This window comes from Erigeron canadensis, chromosome 1 (genome assembly GCF_010389155.1).
Source record: "Erigeron canadensis isolate Cc75 chromosome 1, C_canadensis_v1, whole genome shotgun sequence".
In the NCBI taxonomy this organism is placed as follows: Eukaryota; Viridiplantae; Streptophyta; class Magnoliopsida; order Asterales; family Asteraceae; genus Erigeron; species Erigeron canadensis.
Genome location: NC_057761.1, coordinates 34,564,876 through 34,582,272, shown reverse-complemented (window position 1 = coordinate 34,582,272; position 17,397 = coordinate 34,564,876). Strand labels below are relative to the sequence as shown.

At 37.7% G+C, this 17,397-nt stretch overlaps 2 protein-coding genes across 2 annotated transcripts; one reads left to right on the top strand and one right to left on the bottom strand.

Moving 5' to 3' along the window:
• The first annotated feature begins 8,851 nt into the window (after nt 1-8,851).
• On the top strand, nt 8,852-9,772 carry LOC122586078. Its single transcript, XM_043758182.1, has 3 exons — nt 8,852-8,923; nt 9,006-9,080; nt 9,364-9,772. Exons 1-3 carry the CDS (start codon nt 8,882-8,884, stop codon nt 9,640-9,642), a joined length of 396 nt encoding a protein of 131 aa, XP_043614117.1. The 5' UTR covers nt 8,852-8,881; the 3' UTR covers nt 9,643-9,772.
• Nucleotides 9,773-10,379: 607 nt separating this feature from the next.
• LOC122585828 (pentatricopeptide repeat-containing protein At5g42310, chloroplastic-like) lies at nt 10,380-13,857 on the bottom strand. The gene is made up of 4 exons (XM_043757950.1): nt 12,028-13,857; nt 11,775-11,927; nt 11,610-11,681; nt 10,380-10,874 (listed from the first exon to the last, which is right to left on the bottom strand). Exons 1-4 carry the CDS (start codon nt 13,762-13,764, stop codon nt 10,758-10,760), a joined length of 2,079 nt encoding a protein of 692 aa, XP_043613885.1. The 5' UTR covers nt 13,765-13,857; the 3' UTR covers nt 10,380-10,757.
• Between the last annotated feature and the right edge of the window lie 3,540 nt (nt 13,858-17,397).

Here is a 17,397-nt window from a genome sequence, read left to right as displayed (position 1 = left end):
AGAAGGAATGTCGGTTGATTGAGATGGAGCAGAAGTGCCAGGTGCCGAAGCGTCAACAAACCCCTCTTTTCTTTTTCTTCACACAGGACCCTCACTAGGCGACCTATGCGGGCGTGGGGAAGGCACAACTCGGTGTTGAGTGGCCATACTCCCGTCTATATACACTCTGTAGATCCTTAGGTCAGATCTTGTGGCACCCGGCTCAAAAGAGATTCAGGGATCGGCATGAAAGGAAGATGAGAAAGACGATCATTTGCATAAACCGATCAGAAGCTTGATATAGCGATGCGTTGTGAATTGGGGAATCTTTGGATGTTGTTGTTCTTGGTGATGAAATGCTGCAAGATAACAGATAGAAAACGAATAAATGCAATGTATTTCTTATTAGCAGTAAACTTCCCATTTACTTGAAGACGAAGATGATCAAAGGCTACGGCAGCAAAATCAATATGAAGATCAAATGCGATGCCAAACAGATATGTGATGGTGGCCTTTGTGAAGTCGTCTTGTCCTTTCCTTGAGGGAGTGAAGCAGTTGTTGATGATGGAACATAAAGTGTGCCACAATGGATGAAAGTTCTTCTTCTTGACATCTTTTAGAGCTGAGATGTTGCCATCGTATCCCAACTCCTGAACTCTTTTCAAGATTTCAATCATAGGAGGAAATTCGATGAAATTAGATAAGCCTTCCCTTGAATCAGGAGTAAAGGAACTGGAGAATTCACCTGAATTCTTCAAGATTGTAGGTGAACTCTTGTTGGTCTCCATTAGTTGTGAGCAGAGAGAACTTAAAGAAAGAGACAGCGCTGCCACGTCCCGGTACATATTGGATCGTGCGCCATAGCTCAAACAGTAATTGTTCTTCGATTTCTGAAGCAGTAATGGTGAAAGCACGATGTAGTGGATGATGTGCGATCACAACCGGGATAATGCCATGTTGGCAGGAGAATGGTAGCATCAATTGCAGATTGTTTGGCATATTGACAGTGGCACCATCAACGAGGAAATCCATTCTGCGATTGACAAGTATGCGAATAGGAAACATTGTTTCCAAGGTTAATTTATTTTAAAGAGAAAATTGAATCGTACGCCGTTTTTCACAAAAGATGTAAAGATAGTACAACAAGGCGTTCTATATCTTACTTCTTGTGGAAAAACAGTGTAAGATAACTATTAGTACTCAGATATGTAGTAACAAAGAAACTAAAGAAACAGACCATACAACTGGTTTTACAGAAGATGCGAAGGCAGTACATCAAGGCGTTCGATGCCTTGCTTCTAAGGAAAACCCGATGTATGATAAGTTTTTGAAAGAGTATAAGAAATCACCGTTGATTATACACCGGTTTTCACAAAAGATGTAAAGGCAGTAGAACAAGGCGTTCGATACCTTACTTTCTTAGGGAAAATCGGAGTATAATTAAATGTTGGTAAAAGCACAGGAAAATAGGGCAATAGCTGTTTGTGAGTCCAACCAAGGTTTTTGAACATTAGATTATTCATAAACACGAAATATTAAGGAAGCACAAATTTATATGGAAAATCTTGAAGGAAAATTTAATGTTTTATGAATTGTGTAATTTATTGAAGGTTTTGTATTTTTGTTGAGAGAAAAATTGGACAGAGTGTCCCTTTAGGAAAAGTGTGTTTTCAAGAACTAATACTGGTAGGAAAAAGTGCCAGTTTTTTGCAAAGCATCAAGAAATCAAGTGAAAACTTGAGATCAATGCACTTGCTTATTTTGTGAAAGCATATTATGTAAGCATGATAGAGGATAACCAGGTAAACATACACATACAGCTCAAAAGTAAGTAGTTCAAATATGATAGATAATACAGATAAATGGCAATTGATCATGAAGACAATCATGGAAATGAAATAAGATACCCGAATATGTGGATAAGACAAGAAAGGGCACACGAAAATGACACGTAATCAGACCTAAAAGGGAAAATTTACAAATTCCAAGATTTTGTAAGTGAAAACTGGTATTAAAGCATGTAAAAAAAAAAGTGAAAATACCGGTTTCTGAGAAAGAAACCCGGTATTGGCACAGTATTATAGGAAACCCGGTTTCTAAGAAAGAAAGCCGGTTTTTGGGTTGAAAACCGGTATTAATATTATTAAAAGTAGAAATACCTGAAAGCCGGTTTTCGAGAAAGGAAGAACAAATGCCGGTATTCAAAAGGTTTTGGTACAAAGTTTGAAGGAAAGCCGGTAAGAATGCCGGTTTTTGAGAGAATTCAGGTTTTAGTGAAGGAAAGAAAAAACTTAGAGAAAATTTGGAAAGTTTTATTTGGGGCCGAAGTCCGGTATTTATAGCGGTCAATACCGGAGTTGACTACCGGTTTTTTGAAATCCGGTATTTATAGGAAACCCGGTTTTTTTTTTTTTTTTTTTTTTTTTTTTAGTAAACTTTGCAAGCCAAGTTGATTTTGGAAAAGTTTCTATGAGGATGGTAAACAGAAAAATAGAACAAACTATGCACCAGAATACAAACTCCCCCTAGACAGAAGCATGCAGTCAAGAAAGAAAATAGTTAACTCCCCCTAAATTCATGCATTCTACCCTTTTTCTCCCCTTCAAACATTGCACGTAAGAGCATAGAAGTATACATCAAATGTTTGACAAGCAAAATAAGTTTAGAATGAACAGCACAGAAGCAGTTAAGTATCTAAGTTCAACATACCCAGCTTGGTTTTCAATAGATTAAATCTTTGTTCGTCCAAAGGTTTAGTGAAAAGGTCAGCAAGCTGGTAGTCAGTCGGGACAAAATATAGTTCGATGTTACCTTTCTCCACATGATCCTTGATAAAATGATACCTCACATCGATATGCTTCGTCCGGCTGTGTTGAACTGGATTGCATGAAATAGCAATAGCACTTTTGGAATCACAGTATATGGGAATCCGATCATAGTTGAAGCCAAAGTCAGATAGTTGTGTTTTCATCCACAGAACTTGTGAACAACAACTAGCAGCTGCAACGTACTCCGCCTCTGCGGTTGAAGTGGAAACACAATTTTGTTTCTTGGAAGACCATCCAACCAGTTTATCTCCCAAGAACTGTACACTACCAGAAGTGCTTTTCCTATCAAGTTTGCAACCTGCATGATCTGCATCTGAGTAAGCTGTTAGTTCAAATCCGGTATCTTTTGGATACCATAAACCAAGATTCATGGTGCCCTTAAGATACCGAAAGATGCGCTTTACGGCCTGAGCATGACTATCCTTAGGGTCTGCTTGGAATCTTGCACACATGCAAGTGGAGAACATAATATCGGGACGGCTGGCAGTTAGGTACATTAATGAGCCAATCATGCTTCGATACAGTTTTTGGTCAAAGGGTTTACCATTGGGGTCAGCATGAATTTTAGTTCTGGCTTCCATTGGTGTACCAATTGGTTGACAATTAAGCATTTCAAACTTTTTCAACATATCCTGAATGTATTTGTTTTGACAAATAAAAATCCCATTTGAAAGTTGTTTTACTTGTAAACCCAAGAAAAAGTTTAACTCCCCCATCATGCTCATCTCAAATTTGTCAACCATAAGGGCAGAAAAGTTTTTGCAATATTTGGGGTTGGTAGACCCGAAGATGATGTCATCAACATAAATTTGAAGGAGAATAATGTCACTTCCTTGTCGTTTGATGAACAAGGTCGTGTCGATTGTACCTTTTGTGAAGCCATACCTCAGAAGATAGGTAGATAGAGCATCATACCAGGCACGTGGAGCTTGTTTGAGACCATATAATGCTTTATCTAGTCGGTAGATATGATTCGGGTGTTTGGGATCCACGAAACCTTCTGGTTGACCGACAAACACTTCTTCTTTGAGAACTCCATTAAGAAAAGCTGACTTGACATCCATTTGGTAAACAGTGAAGTTCTTGAATGCCGCGTAAGCAAGAAAAATGCGAATGGCTTCTATTCGAGCAACGGGAGCAAAGGTTTCATCGTAGTCAATGCCGTCTTGTTGAGAATAACCTTTAGCTACCAATCTAGCCTTATTCCGGACAACAATGTCGTTTTCATCCTTCTTGTTCTTGAAAATCCATTTTGTAGGAATTGTAGCTTTGTTGACATTCGGATTGGGAACAAGTTTCCATACCTCCAGACGATTGAATTGTGTTAGTTCTTCTTGCATTGCACGAACCCAGTCAGGGTCTTTTAGAGCTTCGTTAACAGATTTTGGTTCTGCAATGCTTAGAAAATTGACGAATAAACATTCGTTGGCGAAAGCTGAGCGAGTTGTCATTTTGGCATTTGGGTCTCCAATGATTTGAGATGGAGGATGTGGAAGCATAGAGCGGGACCATTTACCAGAGTGAGGATGAAGAGAAGCAGGTTCATTATTTTCATCCGGATTCAGAAATCCTGCAGAATGTTGATCAACAATTTGTTCAAAAGAAGGTTCAGTCGGAAGGACATAATCAACATCAGGATCAGTGTTATTGTCATAAGGATGATGAGAATTGCTGGAGGAACTTTGTTGGGAGGTATCTTGAGATGAACTATTTGGGGCAGGGGATCCAGAAGGAGAGTCAGGCGAAGATGGAGGAGATGATTCAGAGGATGAAGATGTTGATGTATTATGCGGATGGAAGCTGGAATAGTCTGACTGAGATGAGGTTGAAGATGAATTTTCAGGAGAGACCAAATTTGTTGGTTGACTTGGAGGATGATCATGATAAAATTCATCAAACACAATGTCTAACTCAGCAGGTATAGGAGTCGGAAAAGAACTATGAGTAACAGATGGAGTGGAAGATGCGGAATTTGATGGACAGTTGAGTGAAGAGTCAGAACCATGTTCAAGAACCATATCAGATAGTTCATCAAATTTGACATTCATGCTCTCCATGATATGTTTTGTTTGACGAAAGTAGACACGATATGCAATGGATTCTTTTGAGTACCTAATGAAGTAGGCCTCGTTCCCTTTGGGTTCAAATTTACCAAGATTTTCACGATCATTCAAAACGTAGCAAACACAACCAAAAATATGCAGAAAGTTCACGTTGGGCTTCCTTTTGTTGATCACCTCGTACGGAGTTTTGTCGAATCGCTTGTTGATGATTGAGCGATTTTGTGTAAAACACGCAGCTTCGACAAGAGTCCGATTACGTCGTTCAACAACCCCGTTTTGTTGTGGAGTTCTGGTGGCAGAAAACTGATGAGAAATGCCAACGGAGGAACAGTAAGCTTCAAGAGTGGCATTCTTAAATTCAGTACCATTGTCAGAACGGATGATTCTCACGTTTGATTGGATGTTGACTTGAGTCTTTTTGATGAAATCGATGATAACTTGAGGAGTTTCACTCTTTTCTCGAAGGAAGAAAACCCAAGTATAACGAGAATAATCATCGACAATGACAAGAATGTACCGTTTTGCATGAATGCTCTGAATACGCATCGGGCCACACAGATCCATATGAAGAAGATGTAAGGGAGCTTCAGTACTTAGGTGTTTCTTTGGTAGATGCGACGCTTTCTTCATCTTACCAATGGCACAGGCGGAACAAACTGTGTTTGTCTCAAACTTAGCATCAGGAAGACCATCAACCAATTGTTTACTTGCGAGAACATTAATGGTGTGAAAATTGAGATGAGATAGACGACGGTGCCATAACCAGGTTTGTTGAACAGAAGCTTTGGACACAAGACATATTTCAGATGAAGGAGTGGGAAGTGAGTTGAGATCAATGGTGAACAAGTTGTCATCACGGGTTCCGGTAAAATATCAACACCGTCTTCCGTTTGAACTTTACATTCATATCGACGGAAGAGAACTTGAAGATCATTATCACATAATTGACCAACACTAAACAAGTTATGTCCAAGTCCTTCAACATAAGAAACATGTTTGATTGTAATCCCATTTTGAACAATATCTCCATACCCAAGAATAGGAGCAATGTTATCATTACCAAATCGAACAGTTCCCAAAAATTTCTCAACAAAGTTCCTTAGAATAGATCGGTTGCCAGTCATGTATCTCGAACATCCGGAATCGACGTACCAAACACAAATAAAGTATTCCTGAACGGTTGGAGAATATGGTTTTAGGTACCCATGGGAAATTGGGTCCATGAGGGTTAGGGAAGCACATGCAGAGCATTTATTTAAGAAAGAAAAGACTCACGAGATAAAATGCAGAATAAAAGCAAACACACACAAACAAGAGAAGATAAAGCACTTAAGCATAAAGGTACATTCATTGAAAATAAAGGAAACATCACACAGACAAGTTCAAACATAAAAGGTAAATTACAGTCATCCATAGTACTTAATGTTTCGAAAAACTAGTCCTATCAGATCTAGAACTAGACACATAAGGTCCACGAGCGATCCATTCTTGTTTCACAGAGGTGGTTTTCCCATTAGTCTTGACAGTCCTAGTAGCATGCAAAAATCTATCCTTAGGAAGCCACCTACTCAAAGTGTCTAGGCGCAAGTCACCTGAAACATGAAAATGTTTGTTATTAGTAGGGGTTTTCTTATGTGAAGTAGCTACAGGTGTTTTTCTAACGGGTTTCTTCGAAGTAGTTGTAAACCAACCATATTGATCATGGTATCTAGCTGATCCTAAGGTCTCATCTCTAACAACTGTCAAAGTGCATTTAGGGATGACAAATGATTCCTTAGAGAAGCTAGAGTACTTATGATACTTAGGTTGGGTAGAAGCAGAATGATCAAGTAGAGCCTTAGGTCTTTGATGAGAGAAATTATTGCCTTTCAGAGGTGATCTATGTAATGGAGACTTTAGAGTGGTCTTAGTGGAAGGTCTAACAAACTTGGAATCTTTAACAACAGAAGGAGAATTGTTGTTCTTTGGTTTTGAAGATTTACTAGTTGAAGAAACTTCTTTCTTTTGAAAAACTTTCCGATATTTCTGTGTACCTTGTTTTGAAACAGGAGATTGCTTTGTTTTTGAGACAGAAGGTTGATCTTGTTTGGAAAAAAGAACCTTTTCTGTTGTTTGTTCAAAATGTTTTTCAAAAACTGGATCGAAAACAAGATCTTCCTCAAGAAAGTTAATCAGATTTGGTAAGGTCGAACAATCCATTTTGACAGATTTAGACGTAGACTTTGATTCCAAGTTTACAGTGGGAACAGCAGAGGTAGAAGGACAGAACTTGTTAGTTGTTGTGATTATTGGTATAAAAGGGGAAGGAGAAGCTTTGGTTGAGTTTGAAGAACTTGAAGACATTGGTGTAGTTACAACATTTTGCTTTATTGGAAAGTTGCATGTTGTGAGCAAACTGAGAGCTTTTTCAAAGTTATTGTTAACAAAAGCTTGGAGTATAATGTTTTTATACTCCATTTCCATTTTAAGTTTGTTGCAATCTAAAAGCAATGTCAATCGTTTATCTCTTTCATTTTCAAATTTCTTTGTTAAGGTATCAAGTTCACTGAAAAAGGCTTGAGTTTCTTCAGTAAACTTAACTGATTCATCATTATTTGGAAAGAAATGATCAAATGAAGCAGTTTGATTGACCGTCTTCTCAGACTCAAACTCAACCAAAGGATCAATGGTCTCACTGTAGCATTCATTGTAGTCATTGTCATTGTCAGTTTGGATGGCAATGCTACGAGTCTCAATGGGGTTACCAACATCTGAAAATGGGTCATTGATCTCATCATGGTCAGTTTAGATGGATACACTTCGAGATGTTGTGGGACTATCCACATCAGACAGGGGATCAGAATCACTATCAGTTGCTAAAGGTACATCAACCAGTTCACAAACAGATTTGATTGTAGAAGAGAAAGTAGAAGAGGTTTTCAGCACATCACAAACAAGGCAATTAGGATCAGTACAGTCAGAAGAATTATCAGAAGAGGTAGGAGGATTGTCATGCATTCTGGAGTTACAATGACCTTGAGACACCAGAGCATCTATCACACGTTGTAGTTCCAAAATGGTTTGTTTCAAATCGGCCACTTGGTTTTCTAAAACTACTTGAGGAATATAAGGTCTTGTTAGGCACACAAGATGAACAAAATCAATCCATGGATCATTCACAAGTTGTGATTTTGCTCTGATACCAAATGTAATGTATGTAAATTGTGTAGTGAACCTTTTAAGGGAAATAGGGAAAGTAGGTATTTGAGAGAAAGTAGATATTAGAACTATAATTAATATATGGTGCAAAAGGTTAGTTTTTCATTACATGTGGGGGGTTTATATAGCTACATAAATTGCACTTAAACCCCCTTCATAATTACAAGTAAGTACATAAGAAATTACATGATAAACCCTTATCTAATCATAATAGACTCAAAGGACAACATAATTACTTAATTACAAAACGAGCACTACTAAATATAAAGCTAACATGGAATGATATGAAAGTGCCTCTACCATAATGTGCAAAGTGTTCTTTCATTTTTTAGTCAAATAAGTTCATGTAATCTTTATCCATCATTTCTCTACATATTCAAAGCCAGTTGCTTTCTAACTTCCATTCACATGAATTATTTTCCAGGCTCTGTTTATGCCATATGATCACAAAAATACAACTCCTGCTGGACTGCATTCTGAGAAGATGAAATTGATACTTGAAAAATTAAACCACCATCATTGTGGTGACCGTTGTGTAGTTGGATCAGGAGGAGGATCGGTTGGGTTCGTATTCTTTTATCTAGTTATACTCTACACTGCTTTTCTTTTCAAACAAAAAACCCTCACAAACCTTTGTCTCAAGTGGGACATGAACCCCCAACCACTTGGTCGGCGAACATCTAGCATACAGCTGGCTACTGCTAGGCCAAAGCACTCTAGTGTTGGTTCATGTTAAATGAATGAAATTCATAATCACGTGATTCACGTCTATGTAATCTCAGATATCTGGCACATGGTACAACAACAGATTACATGTTCGACGTTGCAAGAGTCCCCATGACTTTCACATTCGAGGTATGTAATTTCACAACATTCTTTGCTAATATATAGTTGAAACCTACAATTGAATTTCCTGACATATATCATTGATTGCTAGATATATGGAGATGAAAAAGCATCCTCAAATGATTGCTTTAAAATGTTCAATCCTGTAGACACTCCTACCTTCAATGTAGGTGACATAATCCCCTTTATGCTTTACGGTTTTGATGAACTCTTCTAGACATAAATGGGACCCAATTTGACTACAAAACTTTACTTCCTTGGCTCCAACAGGTAGAGGTAGCAACATGGGCGGGTTGGGATGGGTAACAGGTCAAAGTGAACCCATAATGAAACAAGTCATTTTTAAGTACATCATGAATGGTTGTGTAACTGTATTGACCCGCTAACACTCTTGTCCTTTTCTCTAAGTAATAAATGTGTTTTATGTATATTTAACCTGGTGGCCACAGAGAGTACTAAATGGGTGGTCCGCTGCACTCTTTGATATGTTTGAGATGGGAGCACACCAGATGAACTTCTTGCAGGAGAAAACTCCTTTTAATGTAGATAACTTAATATCAGCAGATGACTATTTAAAGGGCTATTTATCAGAGAGGAAAAGTAGAAACGGGGAAAAGGAGTTGCTTGAATTAGGTTTGCAAGGGATCAGAACATATTTCAGGTTGTTCTTGATATCGTCAGTTTTGTTAATGTTCATGTTTTGTTCAAAAATCACAAAGAGTAAATAGATCACTTACGTCTTCCATTTCTCTCTAACCCCACGGGACAATATCCCAACAAAAAGTGTGAATCATTTTTCACTTATTTATGGTATTCTCTAATGGTGTCGCTTAACTTGCAAGTATATTATATAGGGACTCAGCTCATAATGCAATTATATTCTTGTTGATTGATTTTGAGATCCAATGTGCTCTCTATGTCTGTATTTGTGTTCTTCTTTAACAAATTGCTAACATTTTTCTGTCTGTTTAGATTCCATTTCACATGTCTTAATGCATGGCCAATGTATCTATGGTTGAATCTTACATCTTACATACATATAAATATAAAAGATGATATAATATGATATCTAATCATGTTTGAGACCTGACAATGCAAGGAGATGATAGATATTCGTAAAGATGTGAAGAAACAGATTAGCACAATTGTTCATATTTTCCTTCTTTACTTCACATCTTATGCATCTCTTCCTATCAAGTAAATAACACTCGATATGTTCATTTACTTTAATGAAACCCTTAAAATATACAAATAACATTGGTAAGTTTTCAGGCTTGTGGTTCTTTTTTTTTCTCTTTTTCTTTGGAGTTTTAATCAGATTACGGTTTTAAACACACAAACACATAAATATCAGAGGTGTAAGCACTTAATTATGTTGAAATGCTATCAATTAACTATGCCAACAATTAACATTGAAATTATTATAAAATGTTGTATTTAAACAAGAAGACAACAGATGTTCTGCTGCAATAATCAACTCTGCTAAAATGTGTAGATAGTTCGTGAAGTTCAAAAAATGGCTTTTATTTGTGCTTTGTTACAATATGCATTTTATGACTAATGGTCAAATATCATTTCGATATGTGCAAGTATGCTACAAAAGTCTCGATTGTCAAGAGATAAGAAAAGGGCTTTTTGATAAGTCTTGATTATGTACTTTGACGTGTGAATAGGATCTACAAAACAAAAGGATAATTGCAGCAATACCTGCTCTTAGCTGAGATAGATGTGCCAAACCCTGTTGACCAAGACCCAGACTGTGCATCTGCTGTTGGTGTACCATGTTTGATCTTAATGTTGATATCGGCACTTTGACCTAATTAAAGGGTTTTGTGATATAAAACTATGCTTTCACTTTCAGTCTTTGTCTCATGTACTTCAGTGCAGACCGTAACTTGGCTCTGGCTTTACGGTCTGGTGTGCACCCAGACAATATCATTTCTTCATAAACGGCGGGCACCTGAAAGTCAACACCAAAGTCAAAGGAAGGGTTCTAACTTAAATCAGCTAGACGTATACTTATTTTTAATGCCTTAAATGCCCACTAATAACTATGAGATACATGACGAATCTAACGGATGAAATTATATTGGTGAATAGTTGATGGACAAATAGGCCAATCTAGATTGTGACTTAAAATTTCAGAGGGAAACAACACAGCTCTGATCTAATATGGTAAAAAAAGATACTAGAGAATGTTTACGTGTATACATTACCCTTTGTCCCATGGAATAACTGTGATTGTCATGAGATAGAGATATTAGGTCATTATGTCATATATGATATACTCTTTGTTTGAATTAGAGGGCCCACCTTTGACGTTTCAGAGTCAAACTAGTGTTCTTCCAATTAACATTTGAAGTTTTACAAAATCTATTTTCCGTATGACTGTAACACTCTTCCCATCGAAAAGTAATGTTTGAGTATGTCATTTAGTAAAGTTTATCAGTATTGCACAAAACTTCACAGCATTTAAGGGAACCAAATAATAACTAGTAGAGTAGCCTATAGACTGATCAATGTCACAACTGTTTTGATATGATTACCAAATGTCAAGAAGGTAATCTTAACAAAATACATATATTTATAGTAGATCAAGAACAAATATCTTTAATTTTATCTATTGTTTATTGAAGTATGGAATATGTTTCTTGGATTATCGTTCTAACAAGAAAAAAACATACGAAGTCCATACCTCGTCAAATTTCTCAACACGAATTAAAGCCTTCATCAGAGTAGTATACGTTACTACATCCGGTTTCAGGTCCTGTAATAGGAAATATCACGATGATATTCAATAGTTGCTAAAGGACTATTAGGATAATTAGGTAAGTGCTTAAACAAGCTTTAGGACACTTACATTTTCCTTCATTGACCGTAAGACTGCAAATGCTTCGGCATCTCTCCTATCTTCACAAAAAGCATTTATTAACGCATTAAGAGCTAAATTACTTGGTTTCAAACCATCACTTCTCATTACCCTAAACGCATTTAGTGCCTCCTCAGATAGACCCTGCTCATTAAGCAAATTTCAATAATGTTCATTTTAGTCATTCAAAACAAAACATATGGTTACAATCAAACATAGTTGAAAAGGTGGATGATAAATATACTCTTTGAGCGTAGGCATTAATCAGAGCATTATAAATTGTTGAGGTCGGCTTCAAACCAGCAGATTTCATATCCTCCAAGCATTCAGTGGCATCGATAAACCTCCCTGCTTTTCCATATATGTCAACCAGTGTAGTATAGGTTATCACATTAGGCTCTAAACCTTGACTTTTCATCTTTCTTAACAAGCTTCTCACTCCCTCCCATCTCTCTTGTTCCCCAAATGAGTTGAGCATAATATTAAATGTGGCAATACAAGGCAAACAACCACTTTGCTGCATTTCAACAAACAGTTTCTCTGCTTTACTATGATGCCCGGATTTATAATGACAATCAATAAGTGTATTCCATGTAACCGTATCTGGCTCAATCCCTTCATCTCTCATCTTCTCCAATGTCGCCAACGCATTATCAAGACAATTGTACTTCCCAAACGTATCAATCATCACATTATAGAACTGCCTGTCTGGTTTCACACCACAAGTCTGCATTTCCTTCAAAACCTGAAACAATCTTTGCCACTCACCTCTATCACGATACCCAACCAAAATCCTACTAAACACAAACGAATTCGGCTTCACATTATTCACTTCCATCTCTTTCAACACTATCCTTGCACTCTCCCACCTGCCTGCACCTCCATAAGCATCAATCAAAAGACTATACGTGTATTCATCAGGCGCAACTCCATTCCTCTCCATTTCATTCACAATCCACTCTGCATCCTTTAAACAACCATTATTAACATATGCTTTCAACACACCGTTATAAGCTCTCGTTCTAGGTCTCAATCCACCATCCTTGATCTCTTCAAAAACCGCTTCAGCCTCTTCGGCTCTCCCCAAACTCCCCAACTCCGATATAATCGAAACAACAGTCGACGTTTTAGCACTCAATCCATTCCCTTGAATCACACCTAAAAAATACAGAGCTCTATCAACATCACCTGACTTAACAAAACCTAACACTATATCATTCAACAACTGCACATCCAACTCAATATTATCCGAAATCATATCATCATATAACCGTTCCAACAAACCGGAATCTATCTGATCATTCCGAACTAACGACTGAATAATCAAACTAAAATTCACAAAATCAGTCTGGTAACCTTCAGACCGCATTTTATTCAACAGAATAACCGCTTTTTCCAAATCATCGTTACGCGCACACGCGCTAATCAAAACATTATAAGTTAACGGCGTAAGTGTGTGTCTCTGTGAAAGCAAAAAACCTTCGTACACTTTCTCGGCGCGTGATAGCGCGTGTATCAAAATCGAATACATAAATTCATAAGAAACACATAAATCATGCTTACTCAGCCAATCAACAAGCGCGTGAACCGTAGAAATCGACTCAGACGATGTATCTGAAGTAGCTAAGCTTTTGAGTAAATAATGCCAGAGAGAAGGTGGAACTAACCGGTATGAGTTAACGAGTTGCGACTCAGTGAGCTCTGATGACACGGTCGAATTTCCGTCGCCGGAGGTGTGATTTGAGAGGAAGTTGAAGAGAGGTGAGAAATCGTAGCGGCGGTGAGACTGTGGTGAAACGTCGTCGTTTTGAGTAGTGACATCATCTTCTGATAAGGTGAGTGAAGTGAGAGAAGATGAACGGAGGGGCGTGTGTTTGTGTGACGTGGAGGTAGCTGTGGTGGTGGAGAGTGGTTGTTGTTGGGAGAGATTGCGGTGGCGGAAGACGGTGGTTGATGGTGGAGGGAGAATGAGTGTATTCATATTATTTGCAAAAAAGAAATAATCTGCAAAATTGGTGGATGGGGGGAAAGCAACCGGTTTATCCGTTATGTAAATTTGTAACTTCAGTACCTACACTATCAAGATGTACCGTTTATCTATTCTAAGTTTGTAACTTAAAAATGTGATACGGGTACTTTATAAGTTTATTTTTACTTTGCTAAGCATAGCCTCTTAAAATAATTATTTTTTTTTTTATAATATATACTAGATTTTAGACCCGTGTCAAATACACAGGTTTACGAAATTATAAAGATAACATTATTCGGGCTTTACGACATTATAAAGATAAAATTAAGTTAGAAAAAGCCTACTTTAGATGTAAAAACTTATTAAAAAACAATCTGATATAGATGTTAAAAATGTATTTAAAATCAAGACATGGTTGAAACATTAGAAACATGTATCTTCAAATTTTTACTCTTACATTAGAGATGGTCAAGTTAACTTATGCCCTGGTCAAGTTAACTCCTCATATATCATGATCTCTTCAAACTGTTATACGTCAAACTTGTGGTGCAACTAATATGATTCCAAAGTTATCGTTATTTGCATTACTTACATTCCGGAAAAATATAAGATACTCTTTTTAGGTACAATTAAATCCACATATATTTTTTAGCTCGACACCACAAATTGCTTTTTAATAGCTAAGCGTTGTGTGTTAAGCCTAAAAAAGGTCAATGATATTACGTCATATATTCTTATCACTTTTAATGCATATGACCTCATATCATGTTTACTTTAGTGTTCCTTAGGGAGATCCTCATAGTGATAAACAACTTTCATCATCTGATAGCTCTCAAAAGCATTCTTTAACGCCAATATTCATTAATAGACAATTATCCATTATTCTTTCCTTTTCAAGAAAATCACAGTCCCTAAAGACCTGCATTAACCACAATTGCCCGAATGGTCATGTCTTATTTTGGGAGGATCATCAATTAATAAATCATAGAACGACCCTAAATCATCATCAGGAATCTCCATTGACATAAGTTCATAAACCCAAGTGTCAGCAACAATCAATCAATAACACAAATTAATTCTACCATCATTATTTGACTTGTTGAAAACGATGTTGGAAAATACAATAATAATGATTTAATTAAATAGACAAATTAATAACAACCAACCCAAGTTTAATCAATCAATAACACAAATTAATTCTACCATCATTTTTTTATGTCCACATTGTTATTAAATAGACAAATTAATAACAACCAACCCAAATTGATAATGATTACTGTTTCAATTTCCACCATTTTCTCTTTTAAAGCTCTTTTTACCATTTTTTGATTTGTTGGAGGGGGTTAAATTAGAGAACTTCCATCATATTTGCGCCTATTGGGGGAGGCTTGGCACCCCCCAGCCCCCCCTGTCTCTGCTCCTGTGTTTGAGATTTGTTTTATCTAAAGTGGAATAAGATGAGAGACTAAGAGAAAAACAATGTGGACATAAAAAAAAGAGAGTGAAATAAAACTACCCCCCCCCCTGCCCGCCCGCCCACCCCCCAAAGGGTGACATGCGTAAAAGAGCATTTTTTGGACATGTAAATGGTTAATATGATTTAGTAAATCTAAGTGATATTGTATGGTGAGCTGATATGCAATTCGAAAAGATTATTGTAAGCAAAAAAATTACTAAAAACCCATTCTATAGCGTTATTTAATACTATGGGTGAACGTGATTCAGTTTGGGTCGGTTTTAGTTTTTAAAAACCTGAGACCGTGAGATTCGGTCTTTACATGATTCGGTTTCTGTGTAGTTTTGGTTTTTGTAAGATGGTTCACATTTCAAAAGCAAACTACTTGTGACATGTTTTTGGTTGAATAACGGTATAAAAGCAGCAAACCTAAACATAGTACCCACCGCATAAAAGCAGAATGTAGATACAAGTATACAACTAATGTTGCTAACTACTTAGGGCAGACGGAGTGCCGTGGGGACCAGACCGGTACCCGTCCGGTACTGGATTGAACACCAATCCGTCCTACCGGTACCCGTAGGGTGAGGAGGGATTTGGGGAGGGTGGTGCTGGTTACGATGCCTATCTTTTGACCGTTAACAAAAAAAATGAATTATGAGCGTGGCCCACATGCAAACGGTCATCTATCTCTCTCTCTCTCTCTCTCTCTCTCTATCTATCTCTATTTCCGTTCTTCTTCCTTTTTCTTTTATTTTTCTTTCTTCCCTTCTGCCTTCATTCTACCGTTTTCTTCTTCCTTTTTTTCTTTTATTTCTTTCAATTAAACAATCAAACAACTACAAAAATCACTAAAATGAATCGAAGGAGGGGTAATCCAAGACAAAAAAAATCTAGTTTTTTCCAAACTTCCAAAAAGTCACAAAAACCCACCGTCCCCAAACAATCGCGATTCAATGCCACCTCCTTCTCTGCCACAAAACACCGCCAAAAATGTTTACAGACAGCAACCCGTTAATGATTTCTTGAGTCAGGTGGATCCCACATTTTTTGATACTAGCGGGTTTTCGAACTATGTGGGTGAAGGTTAATCCGGGTTTTTGCAATTTGCGGGTGGTTCATCACAACAATACGAAGATGTAGAAGAAGAAGAAGAACATGAGCTCGAGGAGGAAGAGGAAGAAGCAATACTCGAGACCCAAGTCCCGGTTAAAGGGGAAAAAAGTGTCGTAATTGGGGGAAGGATGAAGAGGCGTGTTTGGCAAAAGCTTGGTTAAACGTTTTTGATGATCCATACACCGGAAACGCCCAAACAACCAGATTGTTTTGGAGGAAGGTGAAGTTTGAGATGGAAAAACATTTGAAGCGTGATTTGGGGCGTAGCCCGGAAGTGATTCTGTCAAAATGGAAGGATTTGAAACATAAGGTTTCGGGTTTTGTGGAATTTACAATGCTAAGAAGAGTAATATGTTGAGTGGTCAAAATGCCGATGATATGTTTAAAGCGGTCGTGACATTGTACATGCGGAAATATAATATCAAGTCCGGGTTTCCACAAGTAGAGGTGTGGAATATTTTGGAAAACGGGCCGAAATGGGCAGAAGTTCTTACCGTGGAGGGGATGGAGGATTCGGGGAACAAGAGGGCAAGAACAAAAGGGTCAAATGTCAATGTCCATTAATGAGCGTCCATTTTGTGATAAAAACCCTTATTGAAATGCTTCATTTCTATGTCTAAATGAGTTAATATTCCGGAACTATTGGTATTTAATGAATTGTATGTTTATGCAGGTTCACGGAAGATGCAAGAGAGGGTAAATGGCATCAGGTAACTCGAGATGAAGTCCTATGAAGTTACAAGACACAAGGAGTTGATTTGGGAGCCGAATGAAGACGCATAAGCTGCAGCAGGAGTAACCAGCGCCGCTTGTGAACACCAGCACTGCTAGCCCATGCCCAGCACCGCTGGCAGGCCCAGCCAGCGCCGCTGGGCGGACCAGTTCAGCAACCGACTTAAACACCTATATAAGTCAAACTAACCCTTAAAACCCTAAGAGATATCCGATTTAGCAGCCCTAGCCGCCCATGTTCAACCCTAGTTTGTAGTTGCAGATTCCAAGAAGGTTTTGGAGCTTCTAACGCCTTCCGATCTTCATCCGCGATCTAGATTTACTTTCTTTAATTTACTTTC

What these genes read in the sequence shown, in the direction of transcription:
- LOC122585828 (XM_043757950.1), bottom strand. Translation starts at nt 13,764, where the DNA reads ATGAATACACTCATTCTCCCTCCACCATCAACCACCGTCTTCCGCCAC. An exon ending in TTAATGCCTACGCTCAAAGA is followed by an intron (nt 11,928 to 12,027) that starts GTATATTTATCA and finishes CTTAATGAGCAG; the next exon opens with GGTCTATCTGAGGAGGCACT. An exon ending in GTGTTGAGAAATTTGACGAG is followed by an intron (nt 10,875 to 11,609) that starts GTATGGACTTCG and finishes GTTGACTTTCAG; the next exon opens with GTGCCCGCCGTTTATGAAGA.
- LOC122586078 (XM_043758182.1), top strand. Translation starts at nt 8,882, where the DNA reads ATGTTCGACGTTGCAAGAGTCCCCATGACTTTCACATTCGAG. An exon ending in CCATGACTTTCACATTCGAG is followed by an intron (nt 8,924 to 9,005) that starts GTATGTAATTTC and finishes ATTGATTGCTAG; the next exon opens with ATATATGGAGATGAAAAAGC. An exon ending in TAGACACTCCTACCTTCAAT is followed by an intron (nt 9,081 to 9,363) that starts GTAGGTGACATA and finishes TGGTGGCCACAG; the next exon opens with AGAGTACTAAATGGGTGGTC.